Raw genomic sequence first — 24,428 nt, forward strand, 5'->3', positions numbered from 1 at the left:
TGAGGTTGAGGGTGGTCTTGGACTCTGATTCATCTGGGAAACCAACAGTCCGGTCATAACTTACTGAGATGATGGGTGGCCACACAGGTGAAAAATGGAAATATGCTCATTCAGATGAGATCCAAATGGATCTTTCAGGATGGGGAAACTGGGACTGAGGGCAGGGGTGGCTGGTTGTCCAAAGATACTTCTAAGCATCTCAAGGGGATTCTGGACTGTTTGTTTGTGACTAAGGTGATATGAGACAGGCAGATGGAAATACATCCAGGACCCAACCTTTAATGCTCCAACTGGAGGGGAGATGTTGGTTGAGTGGAGGAGACGATCTAACTCAATGTGACATTTCTCATACTCTTGTGTCATGTAGTATTCCTAGGTTTCAGGAAAAAAGGAAATACTCTAAGTCCTCTAAGACAGAATGAAGCATAAAAGAAACATATAAATACCACAGTACTTCAATTTAGTGTATTTTCCCTTTCTAAGATAAATGCCATTGGCTTACCAGAGTAGGACTCAAACCCGTTGCAGTGCAGGTTGGAGCACCAGACATACATGAGCCACAGGGGTCCCCCGTCCAGCCCCTGTGCCAACCAGCACTCCCCCACTCACCTGGCCCCACTGACATCAACTCCGACCATCAGCTGCCCATTCAGGGAGAGGATCTCATCCCGCAGTCGGACCTTCCCACTCTTCCCTGCCGGGCTGTTCTTCCTCAGCTCTGTCACCCAGATGCAGCCAACGTCCAGTACAGGGCCCTGGTGGGTTTTCCTCTTCTTGCCCCCTCTGCGCTTTTCTCCATAGTCCCCGAAAACAGGGATGTTCCCAAAACTGAGGCCCACAGTCTCTGTGTCCCCCAGCTCCTTGGTGAGGTACACAGTACAGATCTCCATCCCTGGGGGGCTGTGGTCAGGTGGGACCACACTCTCATCCACAGTAAAGTTCAGTTGGATGTACTCCTGCAGCTTCTGGATGGCTGCCTGGCAGAGCCGCTGCTCTGGGCCATCCCCGCCCTCCCTCACGCTGTTCTGCAGCCACTGGTAGAGGAGGGGCAGGTGCAGCATGGCATTGTCCTGGGTGATGGGCATGGTGCTCACTCCCAGACACCAACATCATGAGAAGACCTGCTTCTGGGGACTGGACCGGGCAGGGCCCCATGTCCCTTGGGAACCCTGGCTGTCATCAGCTTGGCCTGTGTTCATATTCAAGGTGGCAGATGAGCCTAAAGGATGCCTACTTGAGACTGGGCTGTTGGCTTTGGCAAGAGGAGGACAGGACACAATTAGAATAACAGTGGAACAATTGCTGTGCCTGGAGTGCTCACCGAGAGAAGGAAGCGTCTAACAAGTTCTTGTTTGGTTCCTTTCACAGCAGAGCCCATGCAGATAACGTGGAAATGGGGTATTCTTCCAGCAGCCACAGCATGACCTCACCTGGACTCATTTATGCCTGGAAGAGGAAAAAACAAAAAATTTCAGTCACAACAATGAGCCCTCTGAGACAGAACACATGACCTCCTGTATTACGAAAGAACCATGTTTGCTTTTTCAGGCAGGAACCTAATCCTCTCCTCATTCCCCAGCTAAGATCCTTCCACCATGTATATATATACAGACAGACTGATAGAGAGATAGACACACAGATACACACACACACACACACACACACACACACACACACACCCTTCCCCCAGACAGAAACTTCTGGAACACTGACCTTCTCCAGGAAGTTTTCCTGATCATCAGGGAAATAAGATGACTTTTTCCAGTACAGCCCCCATCAAACTAATATCCAACAAGGAAGCTATGTGACAAGATTTTCTGGAAGGCTGTTGGAGGGGTTCTGGATATATTTAAGAGCTTACATTCTTAGGATGTTAAAGTCTATGTCCATTTGCCTTGATCAGCCCAGCTGCATATCCAGGAAGGCTCTCCATTCCAGGACTGACAATGATGCCAAGAAGAGAAAGGGCCAATCAACAGCACAGAGAGATTCAGGCTTGGTCTTAGGACAATGCCCTTCCTAAGCCTGGGCCTCATTCCATCTTCCTCATGTAGCCTCACAGGGATCCATGTCCCTAATCATCCTACAGCTCTTAGCTGCTCCCCTTCCTTTGGTAAACTATTGGAACTGACCTACTCTTAGGCCAAACCCAAAGCTATCTCCTACAGAGAAATATTTCTCCATGCTTCTGAGACTTGGCCTCTCCTTGGCTTGCCCTTAAACACACAGCTTAGAGCAATGATGCATCTTCCCCCAAAGCCCCCATAGCCAGCGGCAGTAGGCATGTCTCCCCTGCGAGAGCTGGCAGCTATCCTGCCCCCACCAAATTCTGCACAGGGCCTGGCACACAGTATGTTCCCACAACGAAAAGCTAATTGAAGTCCACTGCCAATTCTCCTTCTCCCCCAAAGAAAACTTTCACCTCCATCCTTTGTAAATGCAGAAAAATGATCCTTTTCACTCTCTTCTCTGAATTTCACTTTCATCCAGAGAAAGTCAATATAAACTATGCCATCTAAGATGGAAAACATTTTCTAGCCTTCTCAGGAAGTGATTTAACAAGGAATAATAATAAATGGGAGAAGTGTCAGAAGCCATGTCAATAATACATGACCTTATTACTCAGTAACCATAAAGAAATTTCCAATATAGCAAGGTTTGAGCTCCCAAAGAACTTGAGTGCCAGCTATTAATTGGTTCCAAATAAATCAAAAGCTTAGCAAATATCATCTACATAATCACATGCCTATTAAAAAAGAAACACAAGATCAAAGAAAAGATAATCCATAAATGTACAAAAACGGAATGTTCCCTTTGGCCAAAATAAGTAACACCTCTCACTGCAAAGTGACTCCACACAGACATATTAAAATCTTATGAATAAATCAAAACATTTTCCATCAGGCCTAGCAATCGTTATGAGTCTCCATTTCCTCATCTGTAAAATGAGAAAGTTAAGCTAAGTGATCTCCAAGGTCTGTCAAACTCAACAGAGAGGTCCTCAAACACAGTGACAGTGTCTCATTCATCAGTGTCCTCCCTCCCCCAGCACAGTGCCTGTTACCGTGTAGACTCTCAACCATTTAAAACAATTTTTAAAATATCTTTTAAATTACAGTTTTAATGGTCAATGATTCAGGGACTTAGTCACAGTTCAAGTGGTCCCATACATATGAAAACAGAGTAAATATCTTGGGCAAGATGCTCTTTAAATAAGTCTGATTGAAGAAAAGCCTAGAGGACCTTTTTTTTTCCTGCTGTCAACTTGTATTCATTCAGTAAGAATCAGGCCTTGAACTTGGCACCGGGAATATATACCATCAATAAGGCAAATTCTTTGCCCTGAAGGAATTCATAGTCCAGAGGAGAGATGCCTAAATACGTGGAAACCAGTGTGTAATAAGTCTAGGACAAGCCTTGTAACAGAATTGGCAAAGGTACAATCCTGGTAGCCATGTTCATGTAATATGAGCTCCCAGCCCCTGGTGATGGGTCCAGAACTGGGGATCTCATGCAAGCTGGACCAGTGTTTTCCCCTGAGAACTGAACACTGGGACTGAGAGAGAGAGAGAGAGAGAGAGAGAGAGAGAGAGAGAGAGAAAGTCCAGTCTTAAGTGTGTGAAGGTAACTCTAACTTTTTAACTAGGGGCCCTGGATGGCAATGTTCTACCTGCTGTGAACAAAGTAGCAAAGTAGCAAAGAAAGCCATCCTACCAAGAAATAAAATAAAATGGATCAGGAGAAGGCAGAGGTGTAAGACCAGTGAGAGAATACTCTGGTTTCCCCACAGCACTCCTGGTCTTAGTTTCAGACATACTGGACACAGCTGCATTGCTACCTTCCTCTTCAATCCAAATGACTATATCAATCCTTACAATAAATTACATTTTAACAATTTAACTACTTAAAAAAAAAAAAAAAAAAGGAAAGGTCAAGCAAAACTAAACTAAACAAACCCCTTTAAATGAAAATAAACTTTACCTTGAGTTGTTTCCTGCACTTGGCAACTCAAAAGTTGTTGATACATTGGAGGTGAGCAAAGCTGATTGGTTCAACATGGAGCAGGTATCCCTCTGTAGTCTATCAGTGAAGGGCAAGGGGTTAGGGTCAAGAGATATCATCCTGGCTGCTGGGAGCCCACCCTCTGACTGTCAATGTTGTGGGGGCAGGGAAGGAGCTTTCATAAAAGGAAAAATTATTTGGGGATATTTAGTCTTATTTTGGTGTTCATGGGATATGAACAAGTTTTTGACTCCATACCTATAATTGGGAATTTCCCAGTAATCCTTCTAGCCCCCTATTCTATCAATTCCTTTTCATGGAATTTTCTATAAATAAGGGGAATAGGAGCATTCCAATCTACTACAATGATTTGGGATTGACTCAGGGCATAAGAAAAGATATACAAATTTGCAATACTTGAAATGAGTAGTTCTTTCACAACATCCAATGAAACATTCCCGGGAACAAAACATTGACCCAGAGAAGATACAGAACAACAGAAACCTGCAAATAGTTACAAATACCAACCTCCCTCAGAGGTGGATCTGTCTAGAGGTCTTAATGCTTCTCATCTCGAAGATCAATTTCAGCAGCGAGCAGAATCTGTGGACATGAAGGCCCACTGCATGTTCCAGTTCACTTTTTTTCTATCATATATAATTCTCTAATTAGAGTCCATCTCAAAGTAAACAGCCATGATAATTTAAATTAATTTTGACTAGCCTGAAGCTGACAGCCTTAGCATTCAAAATTCAAAATGAATGCTTCTTAACAGATTTTGATACTGTGTTTAGAATCTACCAACTTTGGGGCGCCTGGGTGGCGCAGTTGGTTAAGCGTCCAACTTTGGCTCAGGTCATGATCTCACAGTTTGTGAGTTCAAGCCTCGCATCAGGCTCCGTGCTGACAGCTGGAACCTGCTTCAGATTCTGTCTCCCTTTCTCTCTGCCCTCCCCACCCCCCCCACTCTGTCTCTGTCTCTCAAAAATAAACAAACGGGGGCGCCTGGGTGGCGCAGTCGGTTAAGCGTCCGACTTCAGCCAGGTCACGATCTCGCGGTCCGTGAGTTCGAGCCCCGCGTCAGGCTCTGGGCTGATGGCTCGGAGCCTGGAGCCTGTTTCCGATTCTGTGTCTCCCTCTCTCTCTGCCCCTCCCCCGTTCATGCTCTGTCTCTCTCTGTCCCAAAAATAAATAAAAAATGTTGAAAAAAAAATTTAAAAAAAAAATAAATAAAAATAAACAAACGCTTAAAGAAAATTCTAGAATCTACCAACTTTCTAAGATCCTCTTTCAGCAACATCATGCATGCACAGCAGGGCAATAACTGCCCCCACAAGGGGGTGAAAAGTAGTGCGGGGTTGAGGGGGCCAACAAATCTTAGATATTATAATGGTTAGTACCTGCCTGCAAAGCTCAAAGCTATCCGGCAGAATTTACTCCTTAGTGTTTAATATTTTGAGTTATAATTTTTTTTCTCTAGGATGGGGAGAGGGGGACAATAATGAAAAAGATGGGTCAACACCAAACTATATGAAACCAATCATCTGCCTAAAGTCTCAGCCCAGAGTCACCTGAAATCCATAAGCTAAATCCTGAAACTGGCAGGATGCAGAAAAGGGTCCTCAGTTTTACCCAGACCTTGCTTCAAAGATTCATACTGGGCTGTCTTTACTCACTCCCTCTTGCAATTGTCCTGAATTCTTGATGTCTTCCTATTCTGGAATCTGCTAAGTTCCAAGTTCCTTAGTCTTCTTTTCTTCTGGACTGGATTCCTCTTTTTACTTTTGGGAAAAGCTCACATTTTAAAAGTGAACCAATGTTGATTAAATATTTACTGTTCATTCAACAGATGTTCATTGAGTGCCTATGCCATGCAGGGCCCTAAACAAAACAGACAACATTCCTATAAAGCCCCATGAAGCCTGTATTGTGATGGTGGCAAATTAGTAAACATAAAATACTATAATGTCAGATGGGGATTGATATTATGAAGAGAATCAGAGCTTACTGAGTGATGGACGTATGAGCAGATTAAGAAAGGCCCTCTGAGAAGAGACCCAAATAAAGTGAGGGATTGAGTGAGAGAGTATCACCTGCCAAGGGCTGTTCTCTGCTAAGGAGACAGCAAGTGCAAAGACCCTGATGTGAGAGCCTGCTGGGCTCCCTGGGGATACGTGTGGGGGTAGATGTGGCTCCAAAAGAGGGAGTAAGGGGGAATTGGCCCCAGTGAGCTGGAGCCTTCCCCATTGTCTCATTCTCCGTAAAACAAGGGCGGTGACACCATTTTACCCACACTGGCTAATGGCTAATGTTTTCTGAGCATAACCACACTCAGACGTTCTTCTAAATGAGCACTTTCCATGGATTACCTTACTTATTTGGAAAACAATACTGTAGGAATATATTGTTAGTATCTCCTTTTTAGAGACTCAGATAAATGACAAAATCAGAGAGGCTAATTAAGGACCAGAGAGGCTAATCAGGACTAGAAACCAGATCCACTGGATTTGGTCATGTAGGCTAGCACTCTGCCCTGTAATGCCTGCCGCCAATGGGCCTCATATAACACATAAATAGGTACCTTGTGTCAGAAGCGGGTGGCTTTCTACCTAATATCTATTCTCTCGTCCTTTTCTTTGTGGGCATGATATATTCAACTAAATCCCAGCTTCTCTTGGAGGTATGGAGAAATTGTTACATGGTGTTTCTTTAAGAGATTCTTTAAGTATTCTTTAAGAGAATAACAGAAATGAAAAAAATAAATCCCCATGTTATTTAATCATTGTTATTTGGATTTTTCAAAATCCAACTAATGAGCTGAATTAACTCCCCCCAAAATAACACACTGTGATACCCAGAAGTGTAGGAACTAGAAGTAAAAGAATCTAAAACATAGAATTGGATGACAAAGGGAGGGAGGGGGGCAGATGCCAAGGACCCGGATATTTACAGACTGGAAAAGTGACCCTAGCCATTTAATGTAAAACATTTGGTTAAAGTGCCACCTGCTGTACCTTGGAAAGTCACTGGTGTGTTGACTGAGGCTATGGTGTTAAAGATGGTAGGAAACTTTTAGAATATGGGTAGATGATTTGACACTCTCAGCAAAGTCTAGAGCTCCTCAACTCAGCCAGCAAGTGAGATGGGAGGAAATGTCACTTTGCCAAGGAACATACTCTTGACATTGAGCCCGTACTCTACATTGCCAGAGAGGCTCAGATGCTGGACCCTTGTAGTGCTGAGAAAACCTGCTTGATCAGAAGGGGGTGGGTGGTACCCTACCAGACAGAGATTGTAAGTCTTGAGAAAGGTGTGATTACTCACTGGAAGCCACTGTTTCAACTGTTCCAGCAGTACACATTAAGTAGTATATGTTAAGTTAAAATTTAGGGCGATGGACAGAACTCATATGCTAGAAATGAAAGAAAACAAATCATCAGGAATTGACCAAGAGCCTACTAAGTTGTGGGGGAATCGTACTGCCAAAACCCCAACCCTGGTTTGTAACAGCCTGGGATGGCTCAATCCCCACAGCAATCTCATAACTCTTGCTCTCCCTTCCCTGAGCAACTCACATCTACAAGAAGTAGGCAATGTGTACAGCCCCCAGAAAGGGTGTCCTTCCAAACCCACCACAGAAGTGGCCACGGAAGACAACGAATGAGGAATAACCTTCCAAAGAGAGGCCAGGGCCATGGAGGCAATGAACAGGAGTTCCTGTCACAAGAGGGAGGGTTTATACCCTTGCTAGTTTTGCTCATGAGGATTAGGTCATATGGACAGTGACTGCTGTTTTCCATGTCTCCTCTCATAAATGGAAGTTTTTATTGTAGTTATTCTATACCTTTTCCAGCATTGCATGTGAGTTGTATCAGGGTTTGGTCACAAGGAATTATATCCAGAAGTGATGGGAGGGACCACACATCACCCAGAGATCCAGGGCTCTAATCTTGATAGACTAAATGGATCAGGCTTAGGTGACACCTCCACTGGGAATGGGGAAACCATGCATGGAAAGAAGATTATGTCTGAGTAACCAAAAGAAACTGGCTTGTTGCTTACATAATATTCATTCTCTCCTCTTTCTTACAAAAATCCATCTGTGTTTAGGGGCAAGTACCCAATCAAAAAACCTGTTTCTTAGTGCCCCTTCAGAGAGAGGTGGCCATAACATACAGTCCTGGCCTATGAAATAGTTCGGTGGGGTTACCAGAAAGGTTTTTTTTTTAAGTTTGTTTGTTTGTTCATTTATGTAATCTCTATACCCAATGTAGGGCTCAAACTATTACCCCAAGATCAAGAGTTGCATGCTCTTCTGACTAAATCAGCCAGGCACCCCCAGAAAGGTTTTGTTTTTTTTTTTTTTTTTTTCATGGGCACTTTTTGTCTTTTTTCTTGCTGAAAATGCATATGTGATGGCTGGAGCTTTAGCAGCCATCTTGTGACCAACCATAAGGCAAAGGCCTGACATCTATGAGCATCTGTACCAACCATCAACATTCTACCTCCAGACTTCTTATTACATGAGAGAAAAACGGGCTCCTACCTTGTTTAAGCCTCGTTAATTAGAAAATCTGTTATAGGTGAACAAAATCCCCTAATGAATATATTGCTTTAATTCACTCTTTACCCTCAGATTCAAGATTGAGAATATAACCCTGCATGTTTCAACTTTAGCCCTGCTACTTTGTCAATTAGCAGCTATTATTAAGTTTCCACCTTTATTTGGGTCACCAAAACAACAACAACAACAACAAGAACAGCAGCAGCAGCAGCAGCAGCAGCAGCAGCAGCAACAGGGCATATTTTGCCCTTAAAGAGCTAAAACATACATGAATTCATCCCATCATTTACTAGTACCATTGTGCAGCCCCAGGTGTTGCAGACAAACCCACAACTGATTGAGAAACACTGCAAATACAAATCCTTGTGATTCCTTTAGGATGGCTTATATTTTGTAAGAACAAGGTACTGGCTAATTTTTAACTACATGGCCACCTCTAGACGAGCTGAGTGGCTGTGCATATGAGACAGAAGAATTTGGTCCAGCGTTTATTTCATGCAATAAGAATTAATTGTGCCAGGCACTATGCTAGCCTAGGGAAGAAATGATGAACAGCCCTGTGGAGGCTGTGGTCCACTGGACAAACAGATCATTAAATAAAGTATGTGAAGGGCCATGAAGTGGTACATTTGTGGGCACATGATGGATTCTGGAAAGTGAGGCTTTAAAGGTCTATGCTGGGGCCTTAGGGGATGAGAGAGGTGTTCCCATATAAATTATAGAAGATGAGGACTTAGAGGGGACCTCAGGGATTTCCACATCCAATCTTCAGTTTGAAAGATGACAGAAACAGACATCAAGACAAGATGAAGATCCTTTGGCTTCTGGGTCTCTTAACTCTTGAAGAGTAGGAAAAAAAGGAAAACTAAATGAAAGGAAAAAGAATGACCCGACAGCTATTCTGAGAAGCTAATACTTAAAGATATTGCATGTCCTGAAACATGGACTATTTGCCCAAATAACAAAAGACAGGAATGATTAGAAATTGAAGAAATTCACAAAATATCATGCATGTTTTCCATCATGATAAGTGCAAGAAAACACTTGGGGACTAGAAAAACAAAATGAATACTATAAATTATTTCTGTTACTTCTAAAATATATTTGCTGTGGCTTCAAAGACTGAAACAAGTTTGTGCATCTGAAGTTTATGACTGTTTACTCAGAACGTCAAAATTTGGCCAGTTCTGGATTACTATTTCCGGAGTTTAGGTATCTTGATTCTAAAAGACCATGATGGTTGGGAAAAGAGGGTATTTCTGAGGTTACATACGTATCTGTGAAATGGCAATTCAATGTTTTGAAATAGGGGCTATCTAACAAGTGGATAATAGACTGAGACAGTAACAACTTTTGTATTAGCAGCAAGATAATCATGAGTCACTGTGGTTGTCCATTTTAATGTGATCATTGTGTCCACTTTGTATGGACCGGGTACCCATGATGCCACCAATCTGTCCTCCATAACCCTATAGACCACGCCATCAACATAGAGCATGCATTATAAGTTCTTCTTCAATTTTACTGAAGGTCCAAAAAAAATTTTTTAGTATAGTTGACACATGATGTCACATTCATTTCAGGTGTACAACACAGTGATTCAGCATCTCTATACATTACGCTGTGCTCACTGCAAATGTGACACCATCTGTCACCCAACCCCATTACAATATTACTATTTTCCCTATGCTGTATCTTCCCTATGTATGTACTCTTGTCACTTATTCATCCTGTAACTGGAAGCCTGTATCTCTCACTCCCATTTTGCCCCACTTGAGTTATTATTTTTTTAATGGAGACTTTATAGTTGTTTCTTTCAGAACAATTGCACTATTTAGCTGCGTCTAGTGTTTAGACTTTTGGGTAAATAATCTACTTACTATATATATTTAAATTCTTAGCATGTAACTGTACAGGATCTGACTTCGTCATTGAATATTTTTAATAGCCAGTAATATACTCTGCCATAGGTATAGCTATAGGTCCCCAGGCAAGTCATTTAGCATCTTTGAGCCTCAGTTTCCTTATTTGCCAAATGAGATGGTTCTACTAAGTTTCTTTCTGGTTCTAGCATTTTCCTAGACTTTGGAGCTGAGTTAGCAAGCCAAAGAGGGAGTCACTAGCCTCATTTAGAAGCATATACACAACACATGGAAGTTTTAAACTGCACAAGAGATGGGCCAAATTGCTTTATCAGATTTTGAATATCTGCCAAGACAAAGGGAGGAAGGGGGGCCCTTGGGTGGTTTTACATTCGTGGCTTATAACCACAGTTGAGCTCTTCCAGAAGACAAGAAGAAATATACCCTACTGAATAAAAGCTCTTTGGAACAGCAGAAAAAAAAACAAGGTTTCAAAAAGGGGGAAGCAACTTGCCTCGGGGGTGGGGTACAATAGGAAATCCGGTGTTTCCAGTGAGGCACCACAGACTATCCAATTTGGCAAGGGCCTAAACTGTGTAGAGACCAGCCTCTGCTCTCTCCCTCCCAGACTGCATGCTGGAATCAGGGCTGGAGTGCCTGGTGCAGAGAGAGTATCCTCAGAGGAAGCCCAAAGATCATGGAGCACAGAGGTTCAGCCCGTTTGCATCTCTGAGCATCCCCTTTTCCCAGGCTTCGCTGAGGGAAAAAACTCAGGACAATGGTGATGAGAAGCAAGTCAAAGTCATGGGAGTGAGAGAAAGAAGAATCCTCATTTGCCCTCTTCCAGGCAGGAGATCAGAATTAAGAAGGAAAGACTGAAGCACTGTGACATACCAGTGCCCGATATTCTATATGGACCCCATGTGCCATCTTGGCTGTTAAAAGGGGTGAGAGAGAAATGAAGTAGAGTGAGAAGAAGAGAAGAGATGGCAGAAACTTAGAGGAACTAGCTTGAAAATCATCCAGTGGAGGTTTCATTCCAATGGAGAGATCAGGAGAAATGAGGAGGTTGGACGCGTTGTCTCTTAAGATCCTGCTGTCGCTGTGTCTGTGTTAATGTGCAGGAACATGCACACAGGCAAAAGATGTGGCTGGGGAAGGCCACTCGTAGGCCAGGGAGATGCGACAAGGTGACCCCAATCTTGGTCAAATTCCCTCACTCATGTCTTCAGGCTCCCAGGTTCAGAAACCTGACTTCCGTCTGCACATTGACAGAGTATCTGCCTGTCAAGTGTAAATATACAGTTACCAGCAAGAAAGCTCATTCATTAATTTTCAATTGGAAATACAATTATTAAGTGAGCAGGATGTTGGCATCGACCCGCTCACTGCCGGCTTTCCCTACAGACAGGATGCAAAGGAATGCAAGCTTCAGAACAAGGAGAACCAGGTGAGCACAGGAGGCTCCCCTAGCTGAAGCCCTCTCCACTCACTCTCCCACTCTAACCTGGGCTCTGCAAAAGAAAACTGTTCACTTAGCTAAGACTCCCTAACACTAGACAACACTTGAAAAGGTATTCCTAACATCTAGCTCCTGGAGGCTTTCTTTTCTGTTCTCTACATTCACTACCCCCCTCTATTCATACCCCTTTCTTCAAACTGCATACCATAACATCAGTAGTGTTGATTTCTGTTCTCTGAATTATGGTCATAATCACATTTGGGCCCATCTTCTCCAAGATCACTATGATTCAAGGTTTGAATTCTATGTTTTTACAGAAAATTTCTTCACTTGGGTGTTCCAGAGGCTGGCTATTCAACTGTGTATGATCTATGTCCTGGTTTCGTGCTCCACATAGAAATCTGTCTGGTTTCTAAGTTCAGAGTTGTGGGGAAGGGGTCTCGCTACTGCCCCCTGAGTACCTATGACACCTGACAGATTTAACAAAACTATAGGAGACCAAAGAGTGGTCACGAAGCGGCCACCCTGCAGCATGGCTCTGATCTGCTCGGAATGGTGTGTGTGAGCTTTCAGGAGGTGAGGACAGGAGGTGAGGACAGGAAGTGAGGACAGGAGGGCCAGGACTAAAGTCACAAAGGAAAAGCCAGGGGAGTCGATGTTCTCCTTACCACTCTTGACCTGGAGCCTTGCTGAGTAGCCTTATGCTGCTGAAATTCCAGAGAGCTCTACCATTTCCCAGAGCCCCATGGCCCTGTGGCAGCATCCTGGCTACACAGATGGGGGAACAGATTGAGAGGGGACCTGCGATTCAGTTGAGAGGCAGAGCACTAGGCATCCATGACGTCGCTCGGCAAACACTCATTTCGGCTTGGAAGCAGGTTCTCGCCCATTAAGGCAAAGCCGCTTGCCAGGAAAATAGGAAATTGGAATTTTTTAAAAAACACTTTTATAATTCTCTGTATTAGAGAAAATGGAGGCACCAGGGTGTGTCTAAATGGGGGGGAAAGTAGATAGTTGGGTCCATTATGGATTTAAAGTTTTAGGACAAGAATCTAGTCTTTACACAGCTAGGCCTCCAGAGTAGGCACGGTGGACAATAGATGCTCCCAGGCACCCTGTTGACCTGGGAAATTACCAAGATTAGCAAAATGGCCATTACCTGCCACCCACCAAGTTCTGCTGAAGCATTTCCAACAGGCTTTAAGCACCCTGGTCAGATGACTCCAGGTTCAGGATCATTCTCCCTGTGAAGCTGAGCATGTGCCAGGCCAACTCTAAAGGAATTCTGTAAAAATAACTGAAGACCTGTTCTCAACATGAAATCGCAAGTCCCTTTGCCTGAGGAAGTGATTATAAACTTGGCCTACCTCCCCAGGAGGTACTCTTGCCCCCTGCCTGGTGGGGCCCCGTTGTAGCTCTATTCTCTCCTGCCCTGTCTTGTCATTACCTTCCTTTCCCACTGTGCTCCAAGACTCTCCATTCCACCTTCCACCCAAGCCTTTCCCACGAGTCTCATGACCAGAAAAGAAATGGAAAGGAAGATGCCTGTGCTTCTGGGGTTCCTGGATTCCTCGGGCAGGAATCATTCATTCACTCCCTCCTTCATTCAACAAATATTTATTGAATGCAATAAATAAAGTGACATCCTCACCCTCAAGAACTGAAAAGCTGAAGCAGTCTTCCCAAGCTGGGATGAGCCTCAGAATCCCTGGAAGCCATTGTGGCATTCAGATATCTACATTTATAACAAGTGTTTCAAGTAACTCTGACCTAACAGAGCTTTTCTGATGAAACTGTTGGTTGGGTTGAATGAGAGGTGTTGGCTACTCCATGACTCAGAATGGAGACCATGGGAATAAAGTCAGCTCTAACATCCTAATGTTTCAGGAGACCCCTCATTTCCTACCCATGTAGGGGTATTCGATTTAGCAAATAAGAATATATAGTGTCCAGTTAAATATGAGTTACAGATAAACAACGAGTAATGTTTTAGTATATCTCAAATATTGTAGAATGTTTTAGTATATGTGCCATGCAATATTTGGGACATATTATTCTGAAATTTTATTGTTTACCTGATATTCAAATTTAACTAAGTGTTGTATATTTTAGGTGGCAACCCTACATTGACCCCATCTCAAAATGAAGCTCTTAGAGCCTTTGACCTGCATGTCTTGTCTGCCCTTTGTGAAGTAATCCTACCTGGCACCTGTGTCCTTGTGTCAATAAGCCTTTCACTTCCCCCTGGATGCAAATATCACCCATGGGCCAGGGCCCCTCACACCATGCAGGCAGAGAGTGAACGAGTTAGCCCTGGGATCATATCTCAGCCTTGGGTCTCATGTGCCCAAATCTGCTACACCCAGCCCAGTTCCCTTTCTTGAATGTCCCTGCTTGCTGGTCCTCTCTCGCCAGATGACCTCTAGTTCCACACAGTACAACTATGTCACAAGGATGAAAGGAGACAAGGAATAGAAAACTGTTTGATGTGAACACTAGAAGTACCCTCCCGGTGATTGTCAAAGTATCATCCAGGAACCATAACCTCCTGGGGTTTACAGTCACAGCTGCTCTGGTTTTATCAGTTGTATTTATTTTTCTGGGTAAAACTTTATTTGAACAAAGTAGCTAAAAACTGTTTGAAAATCACTAGAATATACAACGAACTCTATGGCTTATTTTGAGTTGTAGAGGAGACAGCTGACTGTCTACACAGCACCTGTTCCCTCTTTTTTTACCCCCTAACAGAATTCTGACTTTTGTTCAGAGATTCATCCATCCTTTTCTGAGCAGTAGGTATCTCAGCTCTAAAAATGGGCTGATCGATGGTAACATCCTTCCTCTTGCCAGCAGCAGTTTCAAGAATGGACAGGTGATGGGGCGCCTGGGTGACTCAGTCAGTTGAGTGTCCAACTTTGGCTCAGGTCATGATCTCGTGGTCTGTGAGTTTGAGCCCCGTGTCAGGCTCTGTGCTGACAGCTCAGAGTGTGGAGCCTGCTTCTGATTCTGTGTCTCCCTCTCTCTCTGCCCCTCCCCCACTCATGCTCTGTCTCTCTCTGTCTCAGAAATAAATAAACATTAAAAAAAAATCTAAAAAAAAAAGAATGGAGAGGTGACCCAACATTGGTCAATGAGTGAGGAGGTAAAGCCTTGAAAGGGGCCTTCTGGAAAACCTTAAGAGTAAGTGCCAAGAAGCAATAGTCCTTCTTCTTCCTCTAGATGTCATCAGGGCTCAGTTGAATGTCCACAATTTATGCTGCCATCTTGATACCAGCCTAAGATGAAGCTTAATGTTGAGGATGGTACATTGAGAAGGAAAATGAAGTTGAGATGAAATGAAGTGATGACATTGTGAACCTTGTAGAACCACCAAATATCCTTTCTGTGGATGACTGTTTGGGTTGGATTTCTAGTTCCTGCATCCAGAAAACAACCTGCTATAGATGTGGTTCTATGCTTGGGGCTTCCTTTTAAAGGGAAAGTCAAAGACAGACATGCAAATTTGAACTTCTGAGATTCGCAGCAGGAAATGTGGATCTACCTGCCTCTGTTTCTATCCCAGAGGGCAGAAATTTGGTCATTCTTCTTTCTCATAGTAGGAGAAGAATTGAACTAGCTTTCCCTTTTCTTTTTCTTTTTTTTTTTTTTTAATTTTTTTTTTTTTTTCAACGTTTATTTATTTTTGGGACAGAGAGAGACAGAGCATGAACGGGGGAGGGACAGAGAGAGAGGGAGACACAGAATCGGAAACAGGCTCCAGGCTCTGAGCCATCAGCCCAGAGCCTGACGCGGGGCTCGAACTCACGTACCGCGAGATCGTGACCTGGCTGAAGTCGGACGCTTAACCGACTGCGCCACCCAGGCGCGCCTAGCTTTCCCTTTTCTATAATTTGAATAAAAATAGTCTAGTATAATGTTTGTTGATGAAGTGTTGAAAATAAGTTTATTCCTCCCTCTGACAAAACCTCCATATTTAAGCATCCTCAGAACCCCAAGAGGCAGCACATGGTGTTTGAACGGCCTTATGAATTTTTCTTTGGAGCACAGGCAGAGGCAGAAGTGAGGGTCCCTCCAGCACCTTTAAGGTACAGAATCCCACAACAGCCCATGGGAAGAGTCTGGATCAACTATACCACTCCCTACCTTCATGCGATTGCTACCTTCCCCTCCAGTGAGTGTTGAGCTAACCCCCTGGCTTTGAGGGTGGAGCTCCCACTCTGGAAACTTTCTACCCATGGTGCCTTCTCCTGTTTCAAACATTTCCATAAACCTATAAATCAACTTTTCAGAAGAGGGTTGGAGGCTTGACTCTGGGCTGTTGACTAAAAAAGTGAGCTTGCTTCTTAGGGATTCTCAATGGTACAGTAAAGCTACTAGAAACGAACAACATCTTTAATCTACCTACAAAGACATAAGTAAAGTAGTGGATGGCTCTAAGCCAGGGGCTCTTATTTCAGTACAGCAAGACTGAAACATAGTGAAGGATGAAAAGAAAATGTAATCTGGATTAATCATGGACACTAATAAAAACAAACACACAAAACTGGCAAGAGGATGAAAACAGACATACCGAATCAAGGCCAGTCCACTCCATAAATATTTACTGAGTGTCTACCACCCTGTGCCAGGCATTACCAAAAGCTGCTGAAAATACAAATTGAGTAAGTTCTGTTTTTGCCCTCAAGAGAGTCTCAACTTTCCTAGGGCCAGATGTTTAAATAAGATAAATCTTAAGGAATGAAAGAATGCACAAAGTGGGACTTGCATAAGGTGGGAGTCATTCATACAAGCCGATTCATACGAAATTCTCAGAGCAAACATGCAGGTAGTGTACTCATGCAACAGGCAAAAGGGGTGACGTAGAGGCTGTGCCCATGTACTGGGTGGTGAATGGAGGTGGGAGATTAACGTGAAGGTTGGGGCAGATTATGTTTGGCCTTCCCTCCTGATCCCATGCTTCCCAATCCAGTGACTTTCCTCATGTCAGCAACGGGTTTTGGCTGGTGGTGGTTTTATTTATTTAATCATTTAAGCAAGGGAATATTATAACCAGATATGTGATTTCATTTTAGAAAAATATCAATATGGGAAAATGTTTACCATCACAGGTGAGGAAGTAGGTTACAAGGCAGTTTGTTTTTTAATGTTGTATTTATTTTTGAGAGAGAGAGAGTGCAAGCAGGGGAGGGGCAGAGAGAGAGGAGGACAGAGGATCAGAAGTGGGCTCTGTGCCAACAGCAGCGAGTTGGATGTGGGGCTCCAACTCACGAACCCGTGAGATCATGACTTAAACCAAAGTCAGACACTCAATGAACTGAGTCACCCAGGCACCCCCACAAAGTAGTTTTGATTGCATGTCAATTGTGTTTAAGATCGAAAACATCTCTTTGAAAGATATTCACTAAAATGATTGTTTTCATCTCAGGGAATCAAATCTATGAGTGGTCTTTCATCTTGAAATTTCTGGACTTCTAAATCCTTATGAACGTACTTTTGCTGACTGAAAAAGTTCTGTGTGTCGGGGGCACCTGGGTGGCTCAGTAGGTTAAGTGTCCGACTCTTGGTTTCCACTCAGGTCATGATCTCACAGTTTGTGGGTCGAGACCTGCATCAGGCTCTGTGCTGATGGTACAGAGCCTGCTTGGGATTCTCTGTCTCCCTTTCTCTTTGCCCCTCCCTCCCTCTCTCTCTCTCTTAAAATAAACTAAAAACACAAGTGTGTGTGTGTGTGTGTGTGTGTGTGTGTGTGTGTGTGTGTGTGTGTGTGTAAGGATACAGATGGGATTTCTACAGATTGAGTGAGTCTGGGCAGCAAGGATACCCGTTGGGAGACTGTCCTCATAGCTCAGGTGTGATCTCCTGACCGCCTGGACCAGGGCAGTGGGAACAGGGCAGCTTCTTAAGCTATTTCAGAGGCTGAGTTGACTAGTCCAGACCTCACGTAAGTAGACTGGTAGGGAAGGGGATGGAGAGGAGGAGGAGTCAAAGGTGACCCAGGGGATTGGCGAGAGCAGGCAGCTTACCCAACAGAGAGGCCCCTTATTCATGTTGGCCCTGTCCTTTGCCTCATACTCCAGGCATCTGAATTTGGCCTTCTTGTCAGAGACCCAAACTAGACTTGTGCCTTCCTCTGGTCACACTGGCTACAGGAGCAGAGGGAAGGCCAAGTCCTTCCTTCTTACTGTGACAATGGATTGCCCTTCCCCCACTTCCACCTCCAACACCCTGCTTTCCACACCTGTGAAGTCTTACTCAGAAACTCCCTGTCCAAACTTCCTGGGCCAGAGAGAACCAGGTTTGTTATCAGAAGTTCACAAAGGCCAGCCTTCTTTTAAGGTAATTAAAACTCCAGTGTGGGAGATCTTTGGCAACAACTACTTTTTCCACCTAGCGACTTTCGCCACAGATGTGATAGCCCACCAGCTTAGGAAAGCCAAAGCGTTACTCGGGAGACACACACACACACACACACACACACACACACACACACACACACACTACTGTTTTGTGAGTGCCGCCCTCCGCTCCCTCTTCCCCTTGGAATTCCCCAAAGCTCCCATTCAACCGGGAAAATATGGATCCGATTAGGAGCCAAACAGTTGCAGCCTCATTCTCCTTTGACAGACCGGAGGGGGGGAGGGCAATTTCCATCAGAAAAGCCGGGGGGAATGAGTGACTGAGTGACGACTACAGAGCTCGACCAAGGACTAGGAGCTGCAAAGGAGAAAATTGCCTCTATGAAGTCAAACCCGTCTGCGGACAATGGACTGTGGAATCCATTCCAGGCCACCACACTCTTCTGCTTGATCCCATTAATCTGTCACTTTTTCCCAACTACACTTCTATTCCTGCCACCTAACAGAGTGTGGGTCCACTCCCCACTACATAAGGATCCATGGAACACGAGGAACAGGCAAAATCTAAGGAGAAGGCAACACTTACAATCAGCAGATTAGCCCATGATCCAGCTCCACATTTCAAAAGGAAAACAATTTTGGTTCAAAAAGTAATTTGATAAAGACAACTTTCCAGAGCTTAGGCATAAAGACTTTTGCACTATATTGTGATGAAGAAAGGCTCATTAGAAAACAAAACTTGGTCAGTGATGTGCGGAGTTGGCTCTTGCTGGTTCCCAAAAAATGACTGAGGTTTTCTGGAATCTCACAAGCTGGCTGACAGGTTGGTAATTTGAAATCAGCCATGGTGGGATCATTTATACCATGGAAATTGGCAAATGTTACAAATCAGGTCAGCCTCTTCCTTAGCCATTTGTTAAACATTTACCAGCACACCACTGAGTGTGATTTTTTTTTTTTTCATTTAAAGGCCTACTTATATACACATTGGTGTGTGTGTGTGTGTGTGTGTGTGTGTGTGTGTGTGTGTGTAAATCAAGACATAAAGTAGCTAAAACATTAACTGCTTTAATTCTAGCCAGTGAAACGAATAGCTTTTTATATATTCTTTTACTTTATATATTTTTTCTACAGAGAACACGTATTCTTTGTACAATAACCAACACTCTGGAAAAGAGAGCAATTCCTTTTCCTTCTGAACCCTCTGACTCATCCTTCTCCTCTCTGTCCTCTTCTTTGATCTCCTCCTGTCCTGGCCTCCCAGGTTTTTATTCTCTTCCTAGGGTGCTGCTGAAATCCCAAACTATTCACCCACCTGAGGCAGGCAGAGCGCTAGGTAATGAGAACAGGTGAGCTCACTCCAGGCTCCAGGTGGACTAAGCCCAAACTCAGCCCACACCAGGCTCACCTGCAGGGGTGAACTGGTCTCTGGACCCTTGCCCTGGGCACAAAGCTGTTGTTGGTAAGTTAACAAAGGAGCGATAGCCAGATGGGGATAGCAGGAATCTCAGCCCAGGTGACCCCAGGCTCTGTGGATAGGACAACACCATTTCTTCAGGTATTCACTTCGGCTTTCCCCACCTACATACTGACCACTCCTATTACTTGTAGAGCAGGGTGACTATTCAACACTTTCACATCTAGTACCTCATTGTATCCTTGTCATAGTCGGGTGTTCTCCCAATTTAGCACATATAAACGCAGGCACAGAAAGCCCATGTCATTTACCCAAAGTCACAGAGCCAAGGGCAGAGCTGGGACAACGATGCAGGTATTGATATTGACCTAAGGTTTTATCTCTCAACTGTACTGAATACTTCACAAGACCCTAAGTTTTAGACCACATAGTTTGAATGAAATGAGCTCCCACTTTCTCACAATTAAAGAAGTCCAAGACAACCTTGTCAATTAATGGAAAAGGGGATACTAACCCCAGTTGGACTTGTTTTCAGAACCAGTTTATGGTCTCTGCAGGAAGGTAAGATTCTACCGTGTTCTTTCCTACTTCCCATACACTCCCTGTACGAGAGATGTTGAGTGTGAGCTGAATGATGGCTTTATTGCTGGTATCACTTTTTGACCTGTTTCACCTCCTAATCCCACAGACTGTGGGACCCACCTATTGCCTCCAAATTCCTCTGCCTCACAGGAAGAAAATGGCTGGGATAGGAAGGGCTGTGTCACACTCCATGGGATCTCCTCAAGCAGGCAGTGGACAATGTATGTCCATACCACAGTCTGGCTCTGGTCTACACAGAGCCTCTTGGCTCTGGTTACTCAGCTGGCCTGCAGAAACTTCTGGTTGGCCAGTGACACAGAGGCCTGACCCTGTGCAGATGGGACCCTTCTGAAAACAGGAGGGACGGCCCTCCAGGCAATAGTGCCCAGGAAACCATGAGCAGCTTTAGCAAAAAGGCAGCACTGATTCCAAAGTTCTGTTGACCAACTTTCTGAGCTACAAGGGATTTTAAAATCTTATCCAATCCAGTATCTTTTAATGCTATTCCAGGCAGGTCCAGGAACCACCTTGATACACAAGACAGGAGCTGAGTAGTTCGGGCTCTGGTGCCCAATCCTGCTCGTCCCCTCAGTGGCACCTGGAGCAGACCCACCTTTATTTGATTTACACATTGGGCTTTCTTACCAAAATCTTGTTTCAAGAAAGGGTTCCAGTGCTTAAAAATAGTAAGTTTGGAAAGTTACTCACCTAATTGAACCATGTTAAGAGGTTGAAACTGAGGCTCAGGGAGGCAGAAGTGACCGGAGGAGCCAGGACTTTTGATTCTACTCATCTGCTCTTGCTTCAACCGTCCTTTGACTTGGCAGACAGTTGACCTTGGCCTCAGGACACACTCCTGTCTTTATGGTCTACCATAGCCCTACTCTTGCTGGTGAGGAAATGATCTAATAGTTTTCAATTTTGAACCTGGCTTCCCTGCCTGCCCTCGCCTTCTTGTTGACTTGGATTTCCTGTCCATGGACCCTGGCCAATCCAACAGCAGACCTGCCAGACCCTGTCTTACCTCTGTATCCTCTGCCTCTCCATACGACACAAATCTACATCAACTTTGGTGGTCCTGGGAACTGCCAGAACATCCCCGTCAACCTGGGATGTAACAGACTATAATAAACTCAGTGCCCCACGTAAAGTCTTCTCTGACTCAATGTTACTAAAGATGCTGATGACAAGACAGCTAACACACAAGATAAACACCGAAATGCGTTGTGGCATCCACACAGAGACTGAGATCCCCCCAAGAGTTCCAGATAGTCACATGAATGTCAAACTAGTCACAGACATCTCTCTATCACTCTCTATTTCCTCTTTTGTCAAACACGGGGTGGCAGAGCTCCATCTATTGTCCCAGACTTTCCCAATTTATGAACAGCAAACATATTAGCTTCAAAGCTTACCCCCAAGCAGTTCCATTAAGTCATGCTTATTTGCACAGCTAAAGAATCCTTCCCTTTACAAACTGCATCACTGTGGTGCTTCCTTTAACAGCAAGTTTTTCTAATGATTCGACCCTACACTCTTCTTTACAGAACAAAAAACAAAACCCATGCAAATTTTCAAGACTGCAACTCCTGCAAAATATGAAGTGCACTTAAAAAATGGAAACCATAGGAGCACCTGGGTGGCTCAATCGGTTAAGCGTCCGACTCTTGATTTTGGCTCAGGTCATGATCTTGCTGTTTGTGGGTTCGAGCCCTGCAACAGGCTCTGCACTGTCAGTGTGGATCCTGCTTGGGATTCATTCTTTCTTTCTCTCTCTCTCTCTCTCTCTCTCTCTCTCTATCTCCCCCTCTGTGTGTGTGTGTGTGTGTGTGTCTGCCCCTCCCTCTCCCTCTCTCAAAATAAATAAATAAACTTAAAAAAAAATTTAAAAACAACTGAAAAAACAGAAGACAAGACAACGGATGCTGAGACTATCCACAGCATACTTGACTTCTTTTCTAACATTGAGAATCTATGGACACTGGAGCTGCAGCACAGAAACCACCCTGTTTGAGTACTTAGCACATAGAGCATCCCTCTGATTGCAAGTGTGTAGAGCTCTCCAAGCCACTGGGCTCAGTTTATATCGGGCTGTTCTGGGGTGGCCACCGCTATTAGCACCTCTTTCAAGGAATCTGACCTGGTCCAAAAAAATCCCACAGGCCTAAAGACCAAAGAAGCTGGTGTCCCCTCTGGGCCTGTGCACTGTTCTAGTCCTGTTTACAATTCCTAAGCCCCCCTGACAGCCAACAGCAGCCAGTGAACTGGGAAGTGGGAATGCCCTAGGGTCACTGGAGACTGCAGCCACTCAGGGTGAATCCCCCCACCCCAGAGAACCCCCCAAAATACTCTCTTCCAATCCAAATGCCCGCGGTGCAGTTGCAGATGAAACCCTCTGAGGCACACACAAGGGATTCCTCCAGCCATTGGCCGTGTCGGCTCCCCGCTGGCCCCGTGGCTCACTGAGCGGGGGTGGGGGGGTTCAGCAAACCTGTGGGAGACCCAAGCGTGCGGGGACGGTGTCCGACCCAGAGCCTCTGACACAGTCAGTTCAGCTTAAGAAGCTGTGATAAAACTAAATTATCTGACACTTTCTTCTTCAATCTCTTTTCTTTTTCTTCCACAAACACAACAGGCTCCAAATGTGACCTACTTTCTCTTTGTGATTATGCAGAACTCACAAAGCTTTTCCTTGAGCCTGACTAATATTTTCAGTGACATGCTTTTCATCTTTTGGAAAAGAAGAGTCCACATCAGCCTGCCAGAACACATAAGTCTTGGTGAAATGGCCAACGAGGACGGATGAATTACAAAGATTTCACAGGGGCGAGGGGGCTCATAAGAGACTCACTGAGCACGCACACACACACACACACACACACACACACACACACACACACAAACACACACAAAACCACACAACAAAATCCAGATCTGGCCCCTTGAAAGCCATTAGCACTTAGTCTGAAATTTTTCATCAACAAATATCAAGATATTATTGATGGGCTAAGTGACTACAAAGTTCCTCATCACCCTTGTCCTGAGACTGTGGACTCTGGCTGTGGCCTGGAACACACACTGCCACACTCCAAAACCCACTCGGGCACATTCGAAATCTGCATTTTGCATTAAAAATTAATTGACTTTGGGGCACCTGAGTGGCTCAGTCGGTTGAGCCTCTGACTCTTGATTTCAGCTCAAGTCATGATCTCATGGTTCCATGGGTTCCAGCCCTGTGTCAGGCTCTGCACACTGACCTCACATGAGCCTGCTTGGGATTCTCCGTCTCTCCCTCTCTCTCTGCCCCTCCCCCTGCTTGCACTCTCTTTGTCTCTCTGAAAATAAATATGTAAACGTTAAAAAAATAAATAAAATAAAAATTAATTGACTTCCGTGAATCGGAATCCAACAGGGTTTTAAAATATCAAAATAAAACCCAAGCACCCAGCTTGGGTCAAAACTTAGGTCTATTACTCAAAATTAAGTTGATATTGATTTTCCCCTGCTATTATTACCTTGCAGGCTGTGCACTTTTTGATGTTTGACCCACTGTCCTTTTTTGACATCGAAACTCCAAATTACAATTGGTAGTTGGAGACATTTGCTTGGTGACTTTAGAAATATCATTGCTGGCCCAAACTCTAGCCCTGGGATTCTGATCCAAAGCTTCTCTTTTATCCTCTGTGAAACAGAGGCCGCTAAACGTTTACTGAATAAATTGTTCAAAATAGAAACAGACCTGCAGCCCTAGGGTCCAACTGTGTTTGTTTCTATCCAGGTTAGTTCAGCTTCATGCCACATCCAAGCTGTGTGGTCAGCACTGACTCAAACACCAGCCACAGCAGCCAGAGGAGTCTAGAAAATCATTGTGTGAGAGGGGCCCCCACCAGCTGCATAAGCCCTCAGCATCCTGAGCATCAATCAGCTCTGGTGCAGACTTCATTCCATCCCCACTACTGTTCAAGAGTTCCAATTCATTCATTCATTCATTCATTCATTCATTCATTCAAAGTAGCTACTGTGCACCTCTGGGGTAGCACTGTGTCCAGGAAATACAAAGGCAGACAAAACAGGCACTGTCCCCACCTTTAGAGATTTCCTGAGACTGAAGACCAGGCTCAGGATTACAGGTGTTAGGACACGGAAAGCAGAGAACGCTACTGGTTTGCAGCCTCTGCTTCTC

General features: G+C 44.4%; 1 protein-coding gene across 3 annotated transcripts in view; it reads right to left on the minus strand.

Moving 5' to 3' along the window:
- Window positions 1–475: 475 nt before the first annotated feature.
- The window catches only part of LOC122227881 (PDZ domain-containing protein 2-like), a 55,873-nt gene continuing 31,920 nt past the window's right edge, over window positions 476–24,428 (minus strand). The window contains exons 1-2 of one of the 3 annotated variants that reach the window (XM_042952650.1): window positions 13,542–13,593; window positions 476–1,446 (exon numbers count right to left, since the gene is read on the minus strand). In XM_042952650.1, the coding sequence (XP_042808584.1) occupies window positions 606–1,085 (480 nt within the window). In that variant the 5' untranslated portion in view covers window positions 1,086–1,446; window positions 13,542–13,593 and the 3' untranslated portion in view covers window positions 476–605. Of the gene's footprint in view, window positions 1,447–3,981; window positions 4,022–13,541; window positions 13,594–24,428 lie in introns of those variants that run through there. The other 2 variants (XM_042952646.1, XM_042952635.1) reach the window with 2 other exon arrangements.

Source organism: Panthera leo, chromosome A1, assembly GCF_018350215.1.
Source record: "Panthera leo isolate Ple1 chromosome A1, P.leo_Ple1_pat1.1, whole genome shotgun sequence".
NCBI lineage: Eukaryota > Metazoa > Chordata > Mammalia > Carnivora > Felidae > Panthera > Panthera leo.